Raw genomic sequence first — 26,048 nt, 5'->3', positions numbered from 1 at the left:
CTCATCACTTCAGTAACACTTTGGCCAACTCTACTCTTTCCATCATGCCCATCTAGCAAAGCCCCAACTCTGGCTGAAGCCTGCCATTTGCTTTTTCTGTGTCTAAGTGCCGCTAGAGAAAGCCATAGAAGGGCAGTTTGGCATCATTGTAAATTAAGGCTTATCAGCCCCACACAGGCCCTTACCACTGCCCAGAAAACCTAGAACTTTTTCCAGGTTTTTCCAGGTCAGTTTGGTCTCCTGCTCTCCACAACACTTCAAAGTGCCAACTCCTTCAGTGTTCTCTTCACTTTCAACAGCTGAAATTGAAGCTGTCGGATGGGAACTCCCTCAGCTTCTCTCCATCAAATCCACAGACCAACAGCATCAACTCTCTATGAGTATACCTTAGGAGACATTGCTCCTATCTAATGCTCCTATCTAATGGTGATTCCTTCACATGTGCTTGGAAAGCCCTTTTCAAAGCTACTCTTCTCTAGATTCAATTGTTCCTCTCATATAGATCCTCCTTATAAATATTTAAACGTGTTCAAGGCTCTCCATCTCACAGAAGGAAATCATCTCTGGCTCTCCTATTCTCCTTCAGTTCTCTCTCTCTCTCTCATCCTCCAGCCCTTCCTAGTCAAACTCCTTGAATGAGAGCTCAGTATTTTCTATTTTCTTTTCTTATGTTCATTCCATAATCCACTCTAATCTGGATTAGACTGGCATCCCCAATACTCTCTAGAAATAGCTCTATATAAGGACACCAGTGACCTCAATGCCTTTTCAGTATACACCTAACTCAGTGGTTCTCAACTTGGGGCAATTCTGCCCCAGGGGACATTTGGCAATGTCTGGAGATATCTGGTTGTCACAACTGGGGAGAGGGTCCTTTGCATCTCGTGGGTAGAGGCCAGGGATGCTGCTGAACATCCTACAATGGACAGGACAGCTCCCCACAACAAAGAGGTATCCAGTCCAAATGTCAGTGGTGCTGATGTTGAGAAATCCTGACATGACTGAGTCACTACGCAACCCCCAAAATTACTCACCACTTCTTGTGTTTCTCAGTTTCTATCTGCCACTCTCCAGATGTTCCTCCTACCTCTCTGGTCATCTCCTTTTGTAGCCATCTACTGCTCCTAACTTACTGCCCCCTCACTCTTTGGAGATTTAAGTTTTGACTCACTGTTATTTCTCCAATACATTACTCCTGACATAATTCTTGGGGATTTCCATATCCACACATGTTATGCTTCCAACACCCTGTCTCGCAACTCCACCCAGCCTCAGCCCCTCATTCCGATGTTCATATCTCAGACCCTGTCTTTACCAGTTACTGTAACTCCTCCCTCAATTATAAACATCTGACTCTTCAACTACCACCTCATTTTTTTCCAGTTCACTCTCTCCAATACCTGATGCCAAAACTATCAAACCCCACTAGAGTCTAAATCTATTGATCGTATTGCCTCACCTTCCCCATGTCCATGGTTCTCTACTCTCTTGCAAACACCAGTAACTCTCTTACCCTTGTCTTGCTTTGCTGAAGTGACTTGGGGAAATCCCCAAATGGTTATAGCCAACTCCTTGCCTGTCCCATACCTGCTCCCCCAAGCTGGACTTGAATGGGAAAAGCACACAACCATCATGCCCACCAACCTCAAGTGGGCTCTTAGGGCTGCCAGACAATCATATTACATTTCCCAGTGCATTTACTCCCAGATAACTGCACCATACCTTTTCCTCTTTCTCCCTTCCTCAATCTAAGCTAATGCCTTGCTTCCCATTTCATTGCTAAATAAGAAGCAATCAAGAAAAAACTTCAACAAATTCCTACTAGAAAATCTACTGATCTAATTCGCCCTGTGCCCCAATACTCTGGCTTCCTCCTACTTCTAAGAATGAATCATCTCTACAGCTATGGGGGTAGGCCAACCCTTCCACTTATGGACAAGATTCCATCCCTTCTTCCTTCTCAAGGATGTCATTCCAGAAATTCTTCCCTCTCACTCCTACATCTTCAGATTTTCTCTCTCTACTGGAATATTCCCATCACCTTACAAACAGTAATTCCTGCCATCTTAAAACTAACTAAATAAAGCAAAAAACTCTCTTCACCCTAATCCCCTTCTAGATAATATCTCCTTTATCTGCATTCTTGTTCAGCAAAAAACTTTTGAAAGTGTTATCTAAATTCCATGTATCTAATTCCTTTTCTCCCCTCCCATTATGAATCCTCTCTACTCCCTCCACTTTATACTTTCTTTGTTTGGCTTCCAAGACTCTCCTTGTTTCCCTCCTAACTCACTGACTCCTCCTTCTCAGCCTCCTCTGCCAATTCTTCCTCACCACCCCGACCAGTAAAACAATGGAGCCCCCAGGGCTCAGTCCAGGACCTCTTCCTTACTCTACCTCTCTCAGTCGCTTGCTGTTCTCATTCAGTCCCACAGCTTTAAACATCAGCTGTATGCTGACAATTCCCAGATCTCTAGCTGGACCCCTCTCTTTGACTCCATACTCATACATCCAAATGTATACCAACATCTCCACTTGGACGTCTCCAACTTTACACACACAAAACAGAATTTTGATTTTCCTCTGCATACTCTTTCTTCCAACTGTTCCTTCTGCAGTGGTCCGGGTCAAAACTTTGGAGTCATTCTTGACGCTCTTTCTCACACACCTCACATCTGATCTGTCAACAAATCCTATTGGTCTTACCTTCAAAACATACTGAGAATTTGCGTATGTCTCCCTACTGCCATAATCAACACTCAGGACCAAGCCAACACCACCTCTCACTTGGATTCCTGAAAAATCCAGTAGGCCTCCCTGCTTCTGCTCTTGTTCCTCCATTCTCTATTCCTCTATTCTCACCACAGCCAAAGTGATTCTGTTAAAACATAGGTGAAGTCAGAGCAAGTCATTCTTCTGCTCAACAACCTCCCCCCGTCCTACCCCCAGTTTATCCTCCAAAGGCTTACCCTCAAATAACTTCATAACTCAGAGTAAAACCAAAGTGTATACAATGGCCTATATAGTCCCTACTATCTACTACTTTCATCATCCTTCATTCTATCCAGTCACGGAGGCCTCCTTCCATTTCCTCAAACATATCGCAAATTCCCACCTCAGGACCTTTGTCTATGCTATTCTTTCTGCCCGGAATGCTCCATCTAAATTTCCAAATAGTTTGCTCCAGCACCTCTGCCTTCGGGTCTTTTCCCTTGTCACCTTCTTGGTGAGATATGCCCTGAACACTCCATTTAGAACTGTAGCCCCCTCCACAACACACACACAGACAATCCTTACTTTATTTTTCCCTGAAGGACTTATCATGTGACATGTTATGTATTTTATGTGTGTTTTATGTCTCCTCCAGCAAAATGTAAGCTCCACAAGTGCAAGGATATTTTCTGCTTGTTCACTATAGTGCTTAAAATAGTAGACATCAAGTAAATATTTATTGAATGAATTAACATTTTAATTCTTTCTTAGGGATCACACATATTTTCACCTCGTTAAAGATAATCAAACTTGAATTTCAGGGAATCAACAGTATTTTCTACAAATTAGTATCATCCCTCAAAAAGGGAGCCAGTTACACAAAATCCCAAATGGGATAACTATTCTTCAGACCTCCTTCTCTCTGCATACCCATGTGTGCTGAACGAAGGGGACATACATTTGCTCCACTTTAATCCTCATCTTCCTGAGTCTGTTCTTCTAGTTTAGTCTTTCTAAATCCTGTATTTTCTCAGCATCTTCCCTGGTTTATCCTATTGTAATCCTAAGACTCTTTTCCCAGCTGTAACTCTTTCTTATTATTTATTCCAAATTTGGTAGAAGCTAAACAAAGGAAAATATCATCAACTGGCATGAGACATAGATGATAAGAATCTTCCTGCCTCTAAAAAGCCAGAAGAGTTATCTATAAACCTCAAGTCCTGGCGAGATCGGAAAAGGGGGTATTACTAGTGAGACTTAGATCATAAAATGTAATTCCTTAGCCTTCTCTTTCCTTCCATGTGTTTTCATGTAGACCACAGCCTGGTTTCTATCCAGCTGGCTGCAAGCACATTCACCGCTGCTAGAAAGAGTTCTTGCCCACACATATCCCTCACCCCATGGGTACTCAGGCAATCAGGCCCATTTGAGTTCCTGGGTCAGTTCCAGCAGAGGAAGGGTTTCTAGAAAGAGCCTTGACCACTACCCAACCTTTCCTCCTACTGACCCCTCAATCCTCAGTTTTTTCCCCACTCCTTGGGGCTTGGAATCAATCTGGGGTCTGCTGGGCCAATCGTGACTGCTGAGCCCCTGCCCTGGCCCCTCAGATCTCCTTTGCTCTTAACCAGACCTGGGATTGGAAGCACCAGAGGGGAGCCTGGGATGCACTGTACCTGCATGCTACCATATTGCAGAACCACCTGTATCCGCTCCATCGCCACCGGGAGGACTCTCTATCCTCGGTTCTAACCAGACTGCCTAGTTCTGCAGTCTCTGCTTCTAAGCCTGAACTCTGCAAGGTGATCTGGGTCTCTGGTACTCATTCCCCAGGCTCACTATGACTGATCCCCTTCCCCAGACTCTCATACCTATCATCATGTACTCTGTCTATTTTCAGGGTCCATGTCCCAAAATGATGGTCACCCATCACATGGTTCCAGACAGCCATGCCACCATTTCCCTGATTAGATTCCCCTTCAACTAACTGCCTTGAAAATTACAATGTGATGAATTATAGTTCTTGACACAAGGGAATACATAATGTTAGAGAAAATAACAATAACGTCAGAGGGAAAAACAGCATGGGAAAATGTTCAGGATAAAATGTTAATAAAGCAAGTTATAAACCAGATTTTCATTGTGCTTAAATAAAAAAATTGAACTGGGACTGAGATGGTTTCCCAGCACAGTGAGATCACCAAGTGACTCTCTGTAAGGTCAGCATTTAGCCAGGTCCCTTTCACCTTGACCCCCACCCCACACATCCCCCTCATCTCAGAGCGGGTCTATGTCTAGTTTCAACACATTCCCAGTTTCTCTGATGTTTCTGGGGGTAGCAAGACCACACATGCCTTATGTCCACATCTCTAGTCACCCCTTAACATTTCAGCATCGTTTGGCTAAACTCACTGGCCTCAGTCTGTAAAGTGGAATGAAAGGTGGAGAGGAGCAACATAGGTTCGCAGATGACAGATCATCAATGGACAAACTGGAGAGCAGAGAAGGAGAACCTGTGTGGGCCTTGCTGAAGATAAGGTGGGCTGCTGTCTGCAGGCCACACGGCGGGTTCACAGCAGCATTTATTCACCCATGATTTACATAGACTCTACATAAAGTGCTAGCTTTGCCTGACTAGTCACATTATAGACACCTGAGCTGTGAAAGAAAACATTAATGTGCTTATCAAGCTGGTAACCAAGGCTACTCAACCAGCACTGCTCTCTTAGGCCTTGATTCCAACAAAAAGAAAACAGAAATTCTGAAGGAAACAAACTAATAATGATAAGCATTTTGTTCTCCCTGCTGGCCAAACTACATAAATCACCTGTTATATAAAAACACCAGGCTCTTGATCCTTATAAAATCTGAACTATTCGAGGATAAGGCCTGAGTAAACATGGACTATGCCTCGCTTTGTTTCAGTTCAACTCAGCAAACTGCAGCTGGACCTTCCAAAATGCCAGATGCAGGAAAGGAGAATACTGGTTTTTCAGCTCCTTTTCTTCTCAGTCTGTTTCCATTTTGCTTTGCCTTTCGGTTCTTTCTGCTCCCAGGTTAGTACTGCTACCCCTATTTCTGATTAAAATTTTGCTTTGGATCAACTTACCTGATTTTGTCCTGCCATTTGCCCAACCCACCTGCCTCCAGGACCAGAGCCACCCATTTTCACTGATGCCGTAACTTTCTGCCCACAAAAGAGGCTACGCTTAAATACCATGTCTGCTTCCCTTGAGTACCCTATTCTCAAGGTGCCTTCTACACCTCCCATTTGTTTACCATGGAGACCGCAGTTTGCCGAATATTCACTATGGAATTGGGAGTACACAAGCTATACTGATGTGAGGAGAAATACAGGCAGCTATGCACACTCTCTGCAAAGATGTGGCGTGCGATGAGCGTCAGATCTGTCAAATCCATAAAGCAGAGGAAAATCACAGATTCCTTCCTGAACATGGTATGAATACTCAGTAAGAGAAAGATAACAGCAGGATATAGAAATCCGACATCAATCATGCACATAAGGAAATGGGGATTCACAACTTCAGCTCCACCAGTGTGGCCTAAAGAAATGACTCCAGGTACTCTTGAGGTGTAACAGTGAAAAACAGAAATATGCAGATTTAGCCTAAGAATCTCCTTCCACCTTGAACGTTCGCAGACTCATGGGTAAGACAAGTATCTCAAAACAATAAATATATTCTGTGACCCTCAAGTTCCACGTGTGCACATTCTAGCTCAGACTCACCAGTCTTCATACCTTGCAAAGGGAAAGGTGGCAGTCAAGATCTTCCACTGAAGGTGGAAGATCGTCAGTGTAATAACCAGTGTAGGCTGTCTGTGGCAAAGACACCACAGACGCATGCCGATCTCCAACATCATAATACACTAAAACCTGTTTTTGAGAAAAATACTTTTATTTTCACACAGGGAATTGGTGTGAACCATATATATGTTTACCAGGCACACCAACACCTTATTGTGCACACTTCTTTTCAGATTAGATATGTTGCTCAAAGATGATCAGCAAAAAGCAGTTAGAAAGTAACAATAACAAAGGTCCAGCTCCACGAGTCCATACCAATATCATCCTCAAATGTGAAATATCTGTGTCCATTCTGCTTTGGGGCTCTAACTGCAGAAGTCAGAAAAATCACAAAACTATTATGCTACTTTAAGATGCAGGAATATTGGTGAGCATTCATAATTTTCCTTCACTGAAAATCTCACTGAATATAATAAGGAAGTCATTGAATACTGTGTCTTTCTATTACATCCAAGTGATTTTCACAGTAGGCAGTCTGCTAGAACACCACAGGAGTCCCACACTTTGAAATAAAATGGCACTGTGGATACAGTTTTATGTGCGATCCTTTTTAGTCTAGAGCACTGCCTAGTTTCCTTACTCTTGGCTGAATTGAGTGGGCAACCCATAGTGAGTGAGTGAGAAGAGAAAAAGTATATAATGAGTTCTCTTTTTGTCTTTATCGATAATACAATTGTGCTCTGCCAATTACTGGAGTGGCGACTGTATATCACACTTTGAAAAGAAACCAAAAAAAGATTTTTGCGTTGCTAAAGTGGTAGACAAGCCATTTGCAGCAGGGGCAAAAATCAGTAAATCTAGGTGGCTCTTGGCATGCTTTTCCTACACATCTGGTGCAATAATATGGTACCTGAGTCAGAGAAACACTTCTTCCCATCCCCCTCTCCAAATGAGCCTAATATAAAATCTATTTAGTAAGGACATTCTGCACAAGGCCTCCTATGTGCTTGATTCTCTTTAAACAAGGCATTAATAAAATCACAGCGGCATCTAATAAGATTTTTAATTCCTTGAGGGTAGAAACCATGGATAATCCTTAATGAGTCTAATTTAGTGGAAGCATTTAGTTCACCTCTTAGTAGGAACAACCAATAGAATATTCCTACGCCTAGAAGATATATTTATATAGGTTGTATTACCAAAGGCTCCACAATGAAATGGGAATCAGACTGGTCAATGTACTGCCTGTGCTCAGTAAAGATTGGTTTCCAGAATTACTAACAGCAGAAACTGACAGCAAGGGTATCAATGAATGAAAGGGGAGTTTCAGAAATATGATGCTGTTTTATTGCAGAATGAGTTCCCATTTGTGATTACAAGTAGTCTGAAGAGCAAGTCTACATAGAGCTTGATGCCAAGACGCTGCAGTTCCGTCACCTGTTCCCCAGAGAACCAGAGCTCTGAACACACAGTCGCCACCAGCAGGACCTGCGCCACATCTAACGCCACAGAAGGCAAGAATCCATAAAAAAACCTTTATCTCCATTTTGTGAAAAAACCCCTAGCTAACCGACACAAATTTAAGATAGAATAGCAGTACTCACAGTCTCTGGGGTTCGGAAATTATGCTGACTTTCCAGGTTTCCAAAAGTGGGGACAATCGTCTGTTCAAGGTTTCCCAACACTAAGAATAAACAAACGAATAAATACATGAAGCACGAACTTTCATTGGCTTATACACTTTTCTTTTAAATCAGCTTACCAACTATATTGAGCATTTGTGGCAGACTTGCAGGTGTATCTTATTCAACACTTTCAGCTTTCAGGGACACTCAAAATCTTCAGCAGCTGTTCCAACTATCGGACAACACCATGCTTGTAGGATATTAGGGCTTAAAATGCTCTAGGCTAGATCTACCATGGAAAAATCACTTAGCTTCTACATGAAAGGACAAGCAACTAAAAGTTACAAAACTCTAGCTAAGGAACACTTTAGCCTATTGATGCTCTTTTTCCTCCTACATCTCAGGGAATTGATGTGGAGTCATTTCAGGGAAGCAATGTTCTGTTTCAAGATCTGATGAACAGCTATCTGATGGAAATATACTGGGAGCCAAACAAAATTTTCTAGTACAGCAGTCCCCCTTTATCCGTGGGGGATATGTTCCAAGACCCCCAGTGGGTGCTTGAAACCTCAGACAGTAGCGAACCCTATATATACCACGTTTGCTCCTATACATACATACCTATGAGAAAGTTTAATTTATAAATTAGGCACGTTAAGAGATTAACAACAATAACCAATAATAAAATAGAACAATTATAACAATATACTCTAATAAAAGTTACCATAGATTTTAGCAACCTCAGCATACAATTTTTTTCTTTCCTTATTAAGTTGAGAACTTTCACCTTTTCACTTAAAGGAAGCACTTTACAGCTTCTCTTTGGCATACCTCAATTGCTAGCATCACTACTCTTGGGCTTTGGGACCATTGTTAAGGAAAATAAGGGTTATTTGAACATAAGCCCTGCCATACCGCCTGACAGTCAATCTGATAACAGAGACAGCTACTGAGTGACTAATGGATGGATACCATACACAGCATGGATACACTGGACAAAGACAGGATTCAGTCCCAGGTGGCACACAGCGGGACAGCATGATATGTCATCACGATACTCAAAACTGCACACAATTCGAAGTTTATGAATTATTGCTGGAATTTTCCATTTAATATTTTTGAACTGTTGTTGGCCAATGGTAACTGAAACCATGGAAAGCGAGATTGTGGATAAGGGGGGCTACTGGAGAAACATTTAGAAAATGAAAAAGAAACAGGTAAAATTTATTTTAATAAAATTATTTATTTATTTTTAAAGATTGGCACCTGAGCTAACAACAATGGCCAATCTTTTTTTTTTTTTTTCCTGCTTTATCTCCCCAAATCCCCCCGGTACATAGTTGTATATCTTAGTTGCAGGTCCTTCTAGTTGTGGCATGTGGGACGCCGCCTCAATGTGGCCTGACAAGTGGTGCCATGTCCCCACCCAGGATCTGAACCAGTGAAACCCTGAAACCACTCGGCCACGGGGCCGGCCCATAAAATAATTTATTTAAATTGTTATATCCAGATTATCATTTAAACATGTAGTCAATATAAAAAATTAGTGAAATAGTTTTACATTTCTTTTGTCCTAAGTCTTAGAAATCCAAGGTGCATGTTATACTCCCAGCACATCTCAATTTGGACTAGCCACATTTCAGAAGCCCAACAGCCACATGTGACTAGTGGCTCCTGCACTGGACCACACAGCATTAGAGGGATACAGGAACCAAATCCAGAAGGTCAGTCATTCTGGAAGACACTAATCTCATCTTCTCAACAAGTTCCTGAAAGGAACAAAAGTGATTGTTGAGAACAAAACAACCATTTCTAGTGTGTTGTTCTAGATTAGATCATAGTTTTAAAAAACCAGATGTAAAAGACTTAAAAATTTTTTTGAGAAAATGTGAATATTGATTAAGTGTTGAATTATATTAATAAATTATTAATATTGAAAAGTCTAACAACGTAATTTTGGTCGTATAGGAAAACATTCTTAATTAAATAAACTTAAATATTCTTAAATATTTAAATAAGTTTAAATAAAGATTAAATGTTGAAATACAATTAAATAAATATTCTCATTCACCAACTGGTCCAGCCTCTTCAACAAATCAATGACATGAAAAACTCAGACTGTTAAAGACTTAAAGAGCCCTAAGGAACATAACGCCAATGTGTGTTTTTCCCAACACAGCAAGAAATTAACTCAATTCTGACACTATCTGTTTGGAGATAGATAGTCACACGTCAAGGCCTCAGTCCCACAAGTGCCCTCTCAGTTCAGAGGCCAATCACAAGTCCAGGTTGTTACCTGTGCTTCTGAACAATTGGCTACAAATCAAAGGTTCCCACAACCCATTCCTTGGGTTCTATTAATTTGCTAGATCAGCACACAGAACTCAGACAAACGTTTACTTACATCTATCAGTTTATGATAAAGGGTAATATAAAGGTTACAGATGAATAGCCAGATGAAGGGGTACATGGGTCAAGGTATCGGGGAAGGGATGCAGAACTTCATGCCCTCTCTGAGTGCACCATCTCCCCGAGTTCACCAATCGGGAAGCTCTCCAAACCCAATCCTTTTGGGGTTTTACGGAGACTTCACTACATAGGGATGATTGATTAAATCACTGGCCATTGGCAATTTATTCAACCACCAGCTCCTCTCCCCTCCAGGGAGGTCAAGGGATGGGAATGAAAGTTCCAACCCATTAACCACAAGGTGGATTCCCCTGGCAACCAGCCCCCATCCTTTGGCTATCTAGGGGCTTTCCAAAAGTTGCCTCATTAACATAACAAAAGACACCTTTATTGCTCTTGTCCCTTAGTAAATTCCAACAGTTTTAGGAGTTCTGTGCCAGGAATGGAGAAGACCAAATATATATATTTTTCATTATAAGTCATAATATCACAACAACCATTAGCAATATGTGGTACTCAAATGGATCCTACTGAAGCCGAGTATCTGAGAATTACTGTAGATAATTCAATAAGCAATTTGTTGTTTTCCTGTTTAACTTGAGGGGTGACTCTGGTTTCAAGGATTTGTAACCTTGTTTTGCAGAAGATTTGTGAGCTTGCTTTGCAGAAGAAAGAGAATGCCTTCTGGGCAACTGCAATCACGGATGGCCGGCCCTCAGCAGCCACTGAAGCCCAGAAGTCAGATTGCCCAGGGGCTTATCAGGAGTGACCCCTCTGTTTCTCCAAAGCTCCTCCTGGCAAGCCCCTTAGCTCTGTAAAACCTCCCTGCTTGTTAAGGTGGATTTGAGCAAACTCGTACTCCCACCTTCTCATTTTGGCCAATTTGAATAAATTTTTCTCCATCTCCATGTCTCCACCAATGTCTCAGTGTTTGGCTCATTGCACATGAACTTGAGACGAAGAGGTTTGCTATCACTGCCCTGGACAAACCAGCTGTCAAGAACATATTTATGAAACTGGGGAGATTGAGTATGGAATAAGCATCAAATTATGTTAGAAATTACTTTTAATTTTATCAAGTGTGATGTTATCTTGATTTTGCAGTGACTTTTTTCTTAATGCATAGCATTTTTTTTTTTAAATCCATTAGAGGCTTTTATGAAAGAAAAGGCTGAGCTCCTATCAATCCCTTCAGTGGCCCAAAAGAAAGCTGGGCATGTATAGGGGAGATTCATAAAACATCTCTAAGTGATTGTTCAGCAAAACCAAAATATCAGCCAACAATTCAGCTATCAAATACTTAGTTTTGGCACATCACTAAGAAACACGCCAATATCTGGATTTTAGATTCACTCCGAATCTTGTCCACTGAACTCATATCATTGTATGCCTATGAACTAAAAGGAAATGCCAGTAGAAATAACAGCACAAACAAGTGATTCTAAGTCAAATAACTGAGGTCACAAAGGTCCTCCAGACGTGAACTAAAGCATAAACAGGAAACAGATGAGGTGAGCCAAGACTTGCAGGGCTGCAGCCAAAGCTGAAATTAAGGTGCTTGCCTCTGAGAACTCCAGAAGAGTGACAGCAATTACTGCAGTCACTTAGAGAACTGTAATGTAATAAGTTGTTTACTCCAATATCAGAACAACACTTGTCCAAGATAATTACATTCCTGCAGACCACCTTTAAAACTTGCTAAAATGTGTTTATATACCTTGCCCTTGAGAGTGTTTTAAGTTGGTGTTTTGCAGCTTGGTTCACAATAGGAAAAAAAGACCTAACCTTTTTATAGCATTAAGATAGATATTGAAGAAATTATATCTGTGGTATTTAGGATACATTGTTTTCTGGTAGAACTAGCAAGTCAATGAAACAGAATACTGCAGATATGTTTTAAATGCATGTTGTAAATCTGACAGAGTGACCTGACTTTTGGATTTTATCTGGATTCCTTTATAATTAGATGCCCAATTTATCTAGTATGTATCTGGGGTCAACAGATGGGACCGAGCTGCTATCACTGATTCTTTTCTCTTTAATGAAAGGACAGGCTTAAGAAAGTATGCACGTTGCCTAAAGACAGAGGAGAAACAAGATGTATTACCCAGATGTTCTATCAAATTAAAGGCATCTATGCGGCTTGAAAGGATTTGTGAGAGAAAATATAGAAATATTTATAGTTTTAGTTATTCTGCTGGTAATGGAAACTAATAGATTCACTGGTTAATGTCAACACAAAGGAGAAACTGTAAATGTGAGTGAATAAAAACAGAAACGGTTTTATTGAAACACCATCTAGGTAGAACAAAGCTGCAGCTGTTGCTCTCATGACCTAATATAGTACTGAGAAGCAAATGATTTATGATGCTAATATGATAATTATACTTCCCCTACTGACGGGCTCCAGTTACCATTTGATATTCTCATTTCTGGTAATCTAACACAGCTGAAAAAGTTCATTTCTCAGCAAAACTAAATTAGTCAAATTCAAGGTGACACTTTGAGGGCTTTTTATTAAAACAGGGACAGAATCAGGGCGAAAAACAATCTAAACAGGTAAACGTTAAATTTTCTTTCTTTACATAACTCATTTTTCAAATGTAATATTTTGAAATATATTTTTAGTATTGTCACAAAGCTTCACTTTATACTACAGAAGTACCACCTTGAATGGCATCACGATTAGTTCATTAATGTCTGCACTTGGAATATAAAAAGTATCTGGGACCTCATTGTTACCTGTTCATCAAAAAGCTGACTAGACAACTGAAAACTAGTTATTCTAATATGATGAAAAAACTTCGGTCTTGACATGTCAATGGAACTTTGTATGGATGCACAAGGAAAGTGCAATGGAAAGTCAGGTTCCACAAACATCCATTGCCTACCTTCTATTTTGCACAGTCACTGTGTTGTTAGGCTCTGGGGATACCAAGAAGCACCAGATAAGTTTCCTTCTTCTTGAGGAAAGGAATTTGAGACATGATAAACGTCCATTTTAGCATAATTAGTAAGTGCTAGCCTAGACAGACTTATGGAGTACTGCAGAGAGGAAAACACTGTACACACACGTTATCAGTTGCTTTACTGTAGGCAAAAACCAAATAATTGAGGATTTAGGTCAAAAGAAATCCACTAAGCATTTTTCTTTCCTAAATTTGATAGTAATTAATCACATAACAATTAGTTAAAAATGAAGCAAATAGAATGCAGTTAGTACAGTAAGATTAGAGCAATAAAGTCGGTGGTGGTACAAGTTCTAACATACTTAGTTGGCAGTACAAAATGAAGAGCCCAAGAGAAACGTCTAGAGGCGCAGTCACATTAACAGGTTAATAACGGTAAAAACAGAACAGTGGAAACCTCCCCAGAAAGTTGCAGTTCACATGATTACTTGTCTATCAGTTAGAAATGGAGTAACTAATACTTATTATCCCAATTGCTAAACAGAGAGAGAACTTCTACCCAAGGATGACTGAGACTTACTTAGACTGGCCAATAAAAAGAGCCATTATCTACAATGTTATCACTTAGATAATCTATTATCCATCAGAACACACAAAACGACCTCTCAGGCATGGGTAAAACCCAAAGTGCCTGATAAGTAGTACCCTAGCAATAAAAGTAATCAGAATTAGGCATCCACACTTCATCTAGCTTAGAGCACCAACAGGGCAGGTGGTTGGGTACAAATGACGTATTTATTATGGTGACTGGTTGCCAGTGAAATGATTGGAGACATCGTGAGCATAAGAGAGACAGCAGGTAAAAACAGACCACAGCCTGGTGCAAAGGGCACTGGGCATGGATTGAGGGGGCTGACTGAGTTCAAGCTCTGACTCTGCAACTTACCTGCACAATCCTGAGTAATCACTTATTCTCAGTTTATTTATCTGATGCTAGTGATAAAATTACGTTTCCCTGGTTATCTCAGAGTTGTGCAAGATACAAATGACAATTCAAAAGGATGCTGTAAAAAAATAAAGCACTATATAAATATAAATTAGGTTTGTGTACACAGGCCCAGTGATATGAAGAAATATAAACAGAAATTTCCTGAGTGTGTCATTTTGTGCCTGGCACTTCTAAATGTCTGATCTTATTGAATCCTATTTTTATCCTCGTTTTCACAGAGGATAAAAACTTGGAGGTTATAAGTTGCCTGGGGTCAACCACTAGAAGTAACAATGGGAATCTCAATCTGTCTGATTCCAAAATTGGACATCTTTTTGAATACACTAATGTGTCTCCTGAGCTGCTCTGAACAATTCCATGTGGCCCTCTGATGCTAAATATAAGCTGATAAGGAATTAAAATAGCACTATGAGTATAAGGCAAAAAAGTATTGACAAATAACAGACTAACATAGCTTGAAAAACAAACAATGAAAAAAACAATGCAGTGAAATGTATTGACATAGGGTTCACGATGAGAAGAACTAATGGAAAAACTCCACAAAATAAACAAACAGATACAATATTTTGGCAAGTGGCTAAAGATATTCTTTTTTTTTTTTTTTTTTTAAAGCTATTAACTCTTTTTTTTTTAAAGATTTTATTATTTCCTTTTTCTCCCCAAAGCCCCCCGGTACATAGTTGTATATTCTTCGCTGTGGGTTCTTCTAGTTGTGGCATGTGGGACGCTGCCTCAGCGTGGTCTGATGAGCAGTGCCATGTCCGCGCCCAGGATTCGAACCAACGAAACACTGGGCCGCCTGCAGCGGAGTGCGCGAACTTAACCACTCGACCACGGGGCCAGCCCCGTGGCTAAAGATATTCTTGTGCCAAGGATGGAGCTAGCTGATATAAGTACAAATACAAGATAAAGAGGGTATAGAAACTATCGTCAGGAATTCCATGATTTAGTGGATGACCAACTAAAAAAAAAAGTCAAAAGGATGGCCCATATCACCTTGGGAATGAAGATGTGCTCACATATCCAGATGGCAAGAAATCTAGTGATCTGCCAGGCAATCCTGGACCTAAAACTCTCTTCTCGCAATTGACTAGAAGTCTCTGAAAACTGGATCTCAGCATACATCTGATGTTTGACCTGAATGCCAGCACTCAACAACCACCATTTTCAAAGCAACCACATACTTGAGCCACCATTTCCTGTCACTCCATACCTTCCAGATACTATGTGGAGACTGCCCAGTCTCACTCCCCACGTCACTTACTGCTGAGCCTACACCCCAGGTCTTACACCATCCTATGGTAGTCAAATTTGGTCTCCAGGTTCCAGTGTCTCCTTCTCTGGCCTCAGTTTTTAACAGGATCTACTGTATTTTGGTGGCAATTAGGTAGGGAAAATCTATTTCCCATATTATCCAGAGGTAAGCCTGCAGATTACAGGCCCTATAATATTACAAAGAGATTCTAAAATGGGGCCAAAAAGTCATTGTTACTGAAAAGAAAGTTAATAATGAAACATAAAACACAGAGACAGGAAAATTTCTTTAAAGGCTAAGATGGCTGTGTTTTACCACACAGGGCAATGACCTTGAATTGTAAGATCTCCACAAGGTACAACCCTGTGGCTTCAGGCAAATTCCTTAACCCTATATCTCAGTGTCCTCATCAACCAAATATAGGCTATAATACCTACATCAGTAGGCTATTGTGGAGAATAAATTAACTGACACATATATAAAAGTGACTTGAAAACTGTTAAGTACCATATAAATATAAGCTATTATTTTTTTACTTCCATTTTCAATAAATTTGGTGTCTTTGACCTTGTTAGGTACCAGTTTTTCCTTCTGACTTCTTACCTGGCTATCCCTGCCATTCATTCCCTTTTTTAATAATAAAATAAATTTAAACATAGAAAAAGATAACATTAATTCAGCAAATATTTTTGAATGACCTCACTGTCCTAAGCACTGTTGGCTACTACTTTCATGAAAAGAAATGTGAATCAGGAAATGTTTCCTCACTTTGCTGAATCTGGACTGACCTCTCTCTTACCCCACCTTGTTACTGGCATACAAACTCAATGACTGTAATATTTAAATGAAAAAAAAAATGTGGCATTCTTCTCTAATCATTTCTGGAATACAAATTCTAAATTCAAGTTGATGGTTTCCATTAAAGTTCTCTGGTTTTCCCATCTTGAGAAAGACAAAAGCACTCTCTCTTTCTCTCTCAGATAATTCTGGAAGTGGAAGTAGGACAATAAAGGGAAGAAGAAAAAATGTCATTCATGAAGATGTCAAATTTGTTAGGGTAAGAAAATTTTTGACTCATGGCTGGAACCCCGTACTATCCATCAGGCAATTTAGAAAATTCATAAACCTTCTCCCAACATTATGGAAAAAACTTCCTTGCCCCAAAGGTCCCCCTGTTTCGCTTGCCTTCTTGATTAATGTATTAGCATCGAATCACCTACCCCAGCCAGAGCTGGGGCCATTCTTGACTTTTCTCTTTCCCTTAGTCTCGACATCTGGTCAATCACCAAGTTTCATCCTTTTTATTATCAACCTCATCCTAAGTATATTCCATCTGGAATGCACATCCCCTCACCCCCATTTTACCCTTTCTTTCAATCTGTATTTCAATGTCACCATTTCCATACCAAGTTAACTTACTTGCCTCTACTCCTAGAGCGCTTTGCGTGTCTAGTAAAACCTGTCATATCACTATACGAGGGGTTCAAAACTCAATTGTTGCATCATTGCTTACTAAAATGCATTATTTTTCAGTTGGTCTTCTAGTTAGAGTGTGGAAAAGAAAGAAAGAAAAATGAGTGATTATTATAAACAAATTTGCAGCTTACACAAATAATCACATGGTAGTTAGTTACTCTTTCACAACTGGCCACCAGGACAGAAGATGAAATCTGGGAAAAAGATAGGTGTCCATCCGCCTTATCACACTGTATGGCCATGACTGGTTTTTTCCCTCCACTGGTCCATGAGCTCCTGGAGGGCAAGCCACTGTCTTATTCTACTTTGTCTCCTCAGAACCTGAAACAATACCTAGCATATCACTGATGTTCCATAAGTGGGTGAATGAACAAATAATAGAATGAATTATAAACTCTTTGTCACTCCAGAAAAGTTACTAGTGCTATTCAGTTCCTCAGAATGCAATTTAATTACCTACATAATAATAAAAGAATTTTCATATTTCCAGAAACATATTTCATTAGGCCACACTAAGATATGTCCACACACAAAGCAGATAATATTTTTCAAATATGTGGACAATATTTATAAAAAGGACAGGCTCAGCCTCTTCTCCATCCTGCCCACTGGTCCAGCAACACATCAAACAGGAAGCTGCTCCTACCCGCAGCACAAAAGACGCCACAGCAGAACAAAAGGGGGGACAGTTCAGTGCGTCCCTTGGGCATCTCATCCTCCTGGCCCTACCCCAAGTGGTAACTCTAAGGATTTCTTCCATCTACACATAACAATACCATCTCTAAGAAGAGCTCTGGTAAACGTAATTTTCTCCATCTTGTTACATTTCCAGTGATGCTTACTGTTGTTTTAGCTCTTATCCACTGTCTTTCCCTATTCCCGCCATCCCTCCCCAATAAATCAGCTCTAAAAATACACCTAGAAGTTAAACATGACTCCTTTTGAAGAGCTGGGAACTATCATCACATTATCCATTCTCACATCGCAACCAGATCAGGTAATGCCTTTATAGAAAAGTCCAATGTATACTACAAACCTATCAGATCCCAACTGAATTCATTGGTTCCTTCACCATCTTAAAAAACTTCTTTACTGTGACATATATAAAACATAAAATTTGCTAATTTTAACCATTTTTAAGTGTAAATTTGGTGGCATTAATTCTGTTCATGATGTTGTGCAACCATCACCTCTATTTCCAAAACTTTTTTTTTTTAATCACCTCAGAGACTCTGTAACCCTTAAGCAATAACTCCCCACTTCCCCCTCCCCCTAGTCCATGGTAACCTCTAATCTATTTTCTGTCTCTATGAATTTGCCTATTTTAGATATTTCATACAAGTGGAATCATACAACATTTGTCCTTTTGTTTCTGGTTTATTTCACTTAGCATAATAATGTCAAGGTTCATCCATGTTGTAGCCTGCATCAGAACTTTGTTCCTTTTTATGGCTGAATAATATTCCACTGTATGTGTATACCACATTTTGCTTATCCATTCATCTGTTGATGGACACTTGGGTTTTTTGTGCCTTTTGGCTATTGTGAATAATGTTACAACAACTAAAGACATACAAGCATTTGTTTGATTCCCTGTTTTCAATTCTTTGGGGTATATACTTATGAAAGGAATTACTGAGTCACATGGTAATTTTAAGTTTAGCTTGTTAAGGAACCACCAAACTGTTTTCCACAGTGGCTGCTGCGCCATTTTACATTCCCATCAGCAAAGCATGAGGTTTCCAATTTCTCCATATCCTCACCAACACTTGTTATTTTCTGTTTTTACAAAATTCTAGCCATCCTGGTAGCTATGAAATAGTGTTATGGGGTTTTTCCCCCTTCTTCTCCCCAAAGCCCCCCAGTACATAGTTGTATATTCTAGCTGCAGGTCCTTCTAGTTGTGCTATGTGGGATGCCGCCTCAGCATGGTCTGATGAGTGGTGCCATGTCTGCATCCAGGATTCAAACCAGTGAAACCCTGGGCCGCCAAAGCAGAGCACATAACTTGATCACTTGGCCACAGGGCCAGCCCCAGTGTTGTGGTTTTGATTTACATTTCCCTAAAGGCATATGATGTTGAGCATCTTTCCATGTCCCACTGGCCATTTGTATATCTTTTTTGGAGAAATGTCTACTCAAATCCTTTGCCCATTTTTCAGTTGGGTTGTCTTTTTGTTGAGTTGTAGGAGTTCTTTATATATTGTGGATATTAAAGTCTTATCATACGTGATTTCCAAATATTTCTCAAACTCTGTTAGTTGTCTTTTTCAGTTTCTCAATAATGTCCTTTGATGAACAAAAGTTTGTAATTTTGAGGGGTTTAATTTATCTATTTTTTTGTTGTCATTGCTCACGCTTTTGGTGTTATATCTAAGAACCCATTGCCAAATCCAAGGTCATGAAGATTTATCTCTCTGTTTTCTTCTAAGAGTTTTATGGTTTTAGCTCTTATGTACATGATGTGAAGTAGAAGTCTAACTTCATTCTTTTTGTGTGGAAATCCAGTTGCCACAATGCCATTTGTTACAAAGACTCTGCTCATTGACTGTACTTGGCATCCTTTTCAAAAACCAATTTGCCAGAGATATATAGATTTATTTTTGGACTTTCAATTCTATTCTATTGATCTATATGTTTACTCTTATGCCAGTACCACACTGTTTTTGATTACTGATTTTTGATTAGTGTAGTTTTGTCATAAGTTGTGAAATCAGGAAATGGGAGTCCTCTGATTTTGCTGTTCTTTTTCAAAAGTGTTTTCGCTATTTGGGGCCCCTTGCAAATTCAATGAATTTGAGTCAGTTTTTCCATTTCTGCAACCCTTACTATTTTAACAACTTAATAATTTAAATCTAATAACTAACAATAATTGATGATATAACAGAAAAGTATTTTTATTTAATTTTAACCAATTTGAAGTTGTTTTTTTAAAAGCTTGGCTAAGAACAGCTGATGTTCTATAAAGGACAAATGGTATTAATTATAGAAATATGTTCCAAAAACATCTTGGAAAGCTATCACTTCACAGTCCAACTGGTTCAGGGCTCCTCAGACCCTCAGGGTTCCCAACTGAACACCACCCTGAGTTTGCAGTTGGCTGTGGCTCAGCTGAAACTTGCTTCTAGTCACTGACCTGTCAGGACCCAGATTACAGTGATTATACATGTCCCGGGGATGAAAAAAGACACCACTCTTCAATTCCTATTGTCTTTAAACTCAAAGTACATTTGACTCATAACTTCATGCTTAACTACCAGAGTAGGCCTAATTTCAAAAGCAGTTTTTGAAGCCCAGGAGGGAAGAGAACAGGGAAATCCAAGAAGGAAAAAAAATCGATAACTATAGGTCCACATTCTCTTATCCAAAACCTTTTATGCGAAAACTTGTGTTTCAGAGTTTTTCAGAATTCAAAAAGAAAATAGCTCTTACACACATATACCGTATAATATGATGCACCCCTTACTCAAACACATTCATATTTTGCAGCCAAAAATATGAACAGTCATTCTAAGTGGGATAAAGGAAAAAAAATATAAGTGGTCTCCTGTTGGCCAAGGTCAGGTTTCTCCAGCAGATGAGTTCAAATTTTTTTTCAACGCTTTTTGGATTTTTGAACTGTAAGTAAGGAACTGTGAAAATATAACTAGTAAGAACGTATTCATCACACAATAACAGAACTTAAATCCCAATTACAGCAGCTTGTCACATCCACACAGAGCAAAAGGCTCACAGGAAAGACCAAGAAGGAAGGGCCCAGAGATTGCCACTTCCCACCATTTCACAAGTTGGATGTTTACCAAGTCAATCTTTCCCCTAGTAATCAGCCACAAATAAACTCTAACAGAGAAAGCGAACTCTAAAATTTGCGTAAAAAGAAAACCAGAATTGATATACCATTTTTAATGACCAAATTGACAGAAAACAGTGATTAATACCTAATATTAGGAAAGATGCAGGGAACACATAGACAGTGTCAGGTTGTATGAGTTTTCTGGGTGGCAACTTGGCAAATGCAGCCAAAGCTTTAATATTAGTCATACCCTTCAATCTTATAGTTCTATTTCTAGGAAATAATATTTGATGGCTTAAATCAATTAGGATACAGCTATATGAGAGTACCTATTTAAAATAATTTTGTAGAAGAATATTCATGACAGAAAATTTTAACAATATATTTCAATGTGAAAAAGTAGATTATAAAACTATATATAGTATATACCCAAAAGAAGTGAAAGCAGGAACTCGAACAAATATTTGCACACCCTACTCACTGCAGCAATATTCACCATAGCCAACAGGTGGCAGCAATCCAAGTGTCCATCAACAGACGAATGGATAAGCAAAACACACAATGGAATATTAGTTAGCCTTGAAAAGCAAATTCTGACACATATCACAACATGGATGAAACCCAAGGACATTACGCCAAGTGAAATAAGCCAGTCACAACATGGCAAATATTGTGTAACTCCACTTATCTTAGGTGTCTAGAGTAGTTCAGTTCCTACAGACAGAAAGCAGAATGGTGGCTGCTAGAGGCTGGGGGAGGGAGCAATGGGGAATTATTGTTTAACAGAAGCAGACTTTCAGTTTTGCAGATGAAAAAGTTCTGGAGATGGATGGTGGGGATGGTTGCACAACAATGTGAATGCCAGTGAACTGTACACTTAAAAATGGTTACAATGCTGGGCCAGCCCCGTGGCATAGTAGTTAAATTCAGTGCACTCCACTTCAGCAGCCCAAGTTCACAGGTTCAGATCCCAGTCATGGACCTACACCACTCATCAGCCATGCTGTGGTGGGGACTCACATATAAAGTGGAGGAAGACTGGCACAGATGTTGGCTCACGGCTAATCTTCCTCAGGGGAAAAACAAAAATGGTTACAATGGTAAATTTTAGGTTATGTGTATCTTACTAAAAAAAAGTAGTTAACAATATGCTACTCATTGTGGGTTAGGCTGTACCAGGCAGCAGTAGGTGGGGTTTCTTAGACAGATGAACCCATTTCATCCTCACAACAGCCCTATAGGGTAAAGGTAAGTATCATAGTCACCTTTACATCACTGATGAAGAGGCACAGAGAAGTCAAGTATTTTGCCCAAGATCCCACAGCTAATGAGCAGGAGAACGGGAATTTGAACCCAGGAGCCCACAGGCCAAGATTATAACCACTATATTACACTGCCCCCTGACCTTAGGTAGCATGCTCGCTTGCATTATTCAAGTCTCTGCTCAATCCTTGCCTCAGAGAGGCTGTCCCTGAAAAATCCACCCCCAGGGTAGAGCCACTATTCTCTGTCACCTTCTCCTGCTGTCCTTTCCTTTAGCACTTAATAATTACTTAGTTATATATATTATGTGATTTCCAAGAGGGCAGAGATTTTGCCTTATTTGTAGCTGGATCCCAAGCACCTAGAATAGTGTCTGGGCCACCCCGTGCACTCCATGATTATCTGCCGAGCGACTGACCAAATGGATGCACAACTTCCCTAAGGCTGCTGCTGGAGTCAGACAGACCTGAATTCAAATCCCAGACCCACCACCTCCTAAAGGTGTGACCCTGGGCAGCTTATCCAACCTTTCCAGGCCTCAGAGTCCGCACCTGAACTATGGAGTGAACAGCACTTCCTTGCAGGCTTCTTTTGAAGATGAAATGAGCTGTGGCATGTGAAGTGTTTAGCATGGTGCCTGCACATAGGAAACCTAGACAAACATTAGCTACAAGGATTACATAACGAGAGGGGAAAAAATGTTGGCTGAATCTCCCTGAAGTTCTTCTCATTTTTGAAAGAGGGGTATAGCCTTTGGAATATGTTGAGAAATAAAGACGTCGACAGTAGTTTATTAAATGATCTAGTACTTCAAAAATCAGGAGAGTATCTATAAATTCAGTCTACATGGAAAATGAAGAGAACTCAAGAAACACATTAGTCTATTTCATCCCGTTTTTATGCATTCTCTACTGTATTATTATTTAGGTATTTCTAAATCATGCCCATTGCTTAAATTTTGAACGTATGAATACATTTTTTAAGCCGTCGTTAAAAATAGACTGAGATGACAAAAATTCCTTTTGAATGGATCAGTTCTGACAGTTCAGCATATTATCTTAGGCTAAATAGAATTGAATGCCTATATGGTTGAGGGGATTCAAATTTATATTCGGTCACCACCCCCTGTGCAGCCACTGCTCAGCGGTAACACAATGAGAGGCAAGCGGAAGGATGGCAGCAAAAGCCTCATCCTCCTCAGGTGACTTCTGGGAAGTGGGGCACCCAGAGCGGGCCCCAGTCACTCCCTCATGCTGCAGGACTGGCATAGCCATCCTAACTGCGGATGCAGCAAATGTGCTGTGAATAGGTAGCTGTTGAGAGAAACTCAGACCTCCGGTGGGAGGAAGGGTCTTGGCAAGAAGCATCTGGACCCTGCCCCGGGGTGCTAATCTCTTTATCCAGCACTATGACCCTCACAAATGCCTCTCCAGACTGTCCCAGGGATGTGGAGGAGTCCTGTCCATTACTCTCATTAATCGGACCACAACATTTTTCAGCTGCAAATGTAACGCTTTAGAAGGTCTGAACCCACGCTGTTTGCTCCACAGAAAAAAATAACCAACTCTTTGGGGCTCTTCTTTCATTACACTTTGATTCTATAACTTGAAACACTAGTCCTGTCGCCAGCTGCTAAAGATCTCCTACCACTCTCCCCAGTAGATGGGGGCGGGGGCATGGTGATGGAGGGGAGGCAGGCAGATCCCAACTGGAACATTCCATCCCAATTTGGGAGCTCTTTATTTAATGGGTTGGAAGGTCATTTCTTTTTAGAATCCCATCAGGGACTTCAATTATGTGATTATCCTCCAGCTGGCCAGATGCAGCCAAGGAGGTTCAGGCATTTCTATTCTAGAAAATACCACAAAGTAGTTCTTTAATTGAGATTTTAAAAATAAACAGGTCATCTGAACATAGGTAAATCACCTAGGAGATGCAAGGCATGTAAATTTTCTCAAAATATGCATTTAAAGTACTAATTACAAAAATAATAATACAAATAACACTTAAATCAGATTGCCTCTCCCCAAGGAGTAATAATCCTGAGGCTTTGTTCCAGGATCAAATGTCTTAAGCTATTGATCCTTTGTGAGTTCATCTCATGCCGGTTTTTGTCCCTGTCCTTCCTTCCATGTACCAAGTTTACGTAAGCATCAGACTTTCACACATAAAATAACACCCGTTGGGGCTGGCCCCGTGGCCGAGTGGTTAAGTTCGCGCGCTCCGCTGCAGGCGGCCCAGTGTTTCGTTGGTTTGAATCCTGGACGCGGACATGGCACTGCTCATCAAACCATGCTGAGGCAGCGTCCCACATGCCACAACTAGAAGGACCCACAACGAAGAATATACAACTATGTACCATGGGGCTTTGCGGAGAAAAAGGAAAAAAATTAAAAAATAATCTAGAATTTAAAATAATAATAATATCTGTCACTTATTTAGCACGCAACATGAGGTAAACACTATAGTAGGTCTGAGAGATGTAAAAATGGCCCTTAAGACATTTACATATGAAGGCTTTAGGTAAATAAACACAAGTGACCATCCAGGGAGAACAGATGCGTGCACAGGGCTGGGGAGACAAAGAAGAGAGTCCTAAGCCAGCCAGGCTGGGGGTGGAGAAGGTGGCCCCTAAACCGAGTGCTGAGGGATGCACAAGAGGAAACAGGGGCCCATCGAAGAGGCTGCTCTCATAAGGAAATCCAGGCTGGAACCAACGTAGTGATGGTGGTAGTGGGAATGAATAGAATTAGATGCAGTCCAGTGATCTCAAGGTGTTCGAATCAACAGGCCTTGCAGGCTAACTAGAGAGGAAGGTAAGAGATGCCTAAGCTAGCAGCCCTGTTTGACCTGGCCACTGGGCTCATTGAGCAAGAAGGGCCTTTCAAATCTCCAACCCCTCCTTCACCAGTTTCAGTAGCACATCTTAACCTCCGATTTTGTAGAGAAAGTGGAAAACTAGATGCTCTCAGCTGGAAAAATTAAGTTCTATTGCCAAATCAGCCAAACTACATTCGTTTATTCATTCAACCAACAAGCATTTGGTGAGTGCCTGCTATGCACCAGGACTGGGCAAGGCTCTGGGGATGCAGCAGTCGCTGTGGACCCTGTCCACCGCTTCATCTGATCTCCCTTCCTCAGCCTAAGGCCTCCTTCCATGCCTTGGTTTCCATTCCCACTGACCTTCTCCCTTATCGGATATTCAGCACTTTCTCCTGTGACTTCAACCTACTCTTTATTTGCCCCTCATCGTGCTCAAATTTCTTCCATCTTAAAAACAAAACAATCCAAAAAAAGCCTCCCCTTGGGCACTGCAGCAGTATCAGAATCTCAACAGTCACGCCCTGTGACTCACAATTCCACTTTAGGAACTCGCTGCACAGCAATTCCTGGACATATATGAAAGGAATGCACAAGTACGTTCAGTGTAGCATTATGTGAGAGAGCAAAAATGTCTGAAACAAATCTCCGGAGAATACTACAGCACAACAGAACACTTCCCATCTGCCTCATGCAGTGGGATATCTGAAATATGCAGGTGAAAACATAAGCTTTAGCAGACTATACGCAATAAACCCAATTTTTGTAAAGTAGATGTGTCTAAGTGTGTGTTGCGGTAGCATGTGCACAGAAAAATCTTGAAGGAAGTACCTCAAATTATTAACAGTGGTTATATACGAGGGAATGCAATTATGGAGATTCCTCTCGGTTCTATTTTTTAATGTTTAAAACTTTGGTTTCCAGAGCCAGCTCTGATGGCCTAGTGGTTCAAGTTCGGTGATCTCACTACTTTGGCGGCCCCTGTTTGCTTCCCAGTCACGGAAGCACACCACC

General features: G+C 40.5%; 1 protein-coding gene across 4 annotated transcripts in view; it reads right to left on the bottom strand.

Annotated features, from left to right (window-relative positions):
• Positions 1 to 26,048, bottom strand: part of ANO6 (anoctamin 6) — a 188,307-nt gene that overhangs the window by 107,622 nt on the left and 54,637 nt on the right. For all 4 annotated transcript variants that reach the window (XM_070494727.1, XM_014860463.3, XM_070494729.1 and 1 more), the window contains one exon: positions 8,080 to 8,159. In XM_070494727.1, the coding sequence (XP_070350828.1) occupies positions 8,080 to 8,159 (80 nt within the window). The remainder of the gene's footprint in view (positions 1 to 8,079; positions 8,160 to 26,048) is intronic.

Source organism: Equus asinus, chromosome 22, assembly GCF_041296235.1.
Source record: "Equus asinus isolate D_3611 breed Donkey chromosome 22, EquAss-T2T_v2, whole genome shotgun sequence".
Taxonomy (NCBI): Eukaryota; Metazoa; Chordata; class Mammalia; order Perissodactyla; family Equidae; genus Equus; species Equus asinus.
This window is presented reverse-complemented; position numbering and strand designations above follow the sequence as displayed.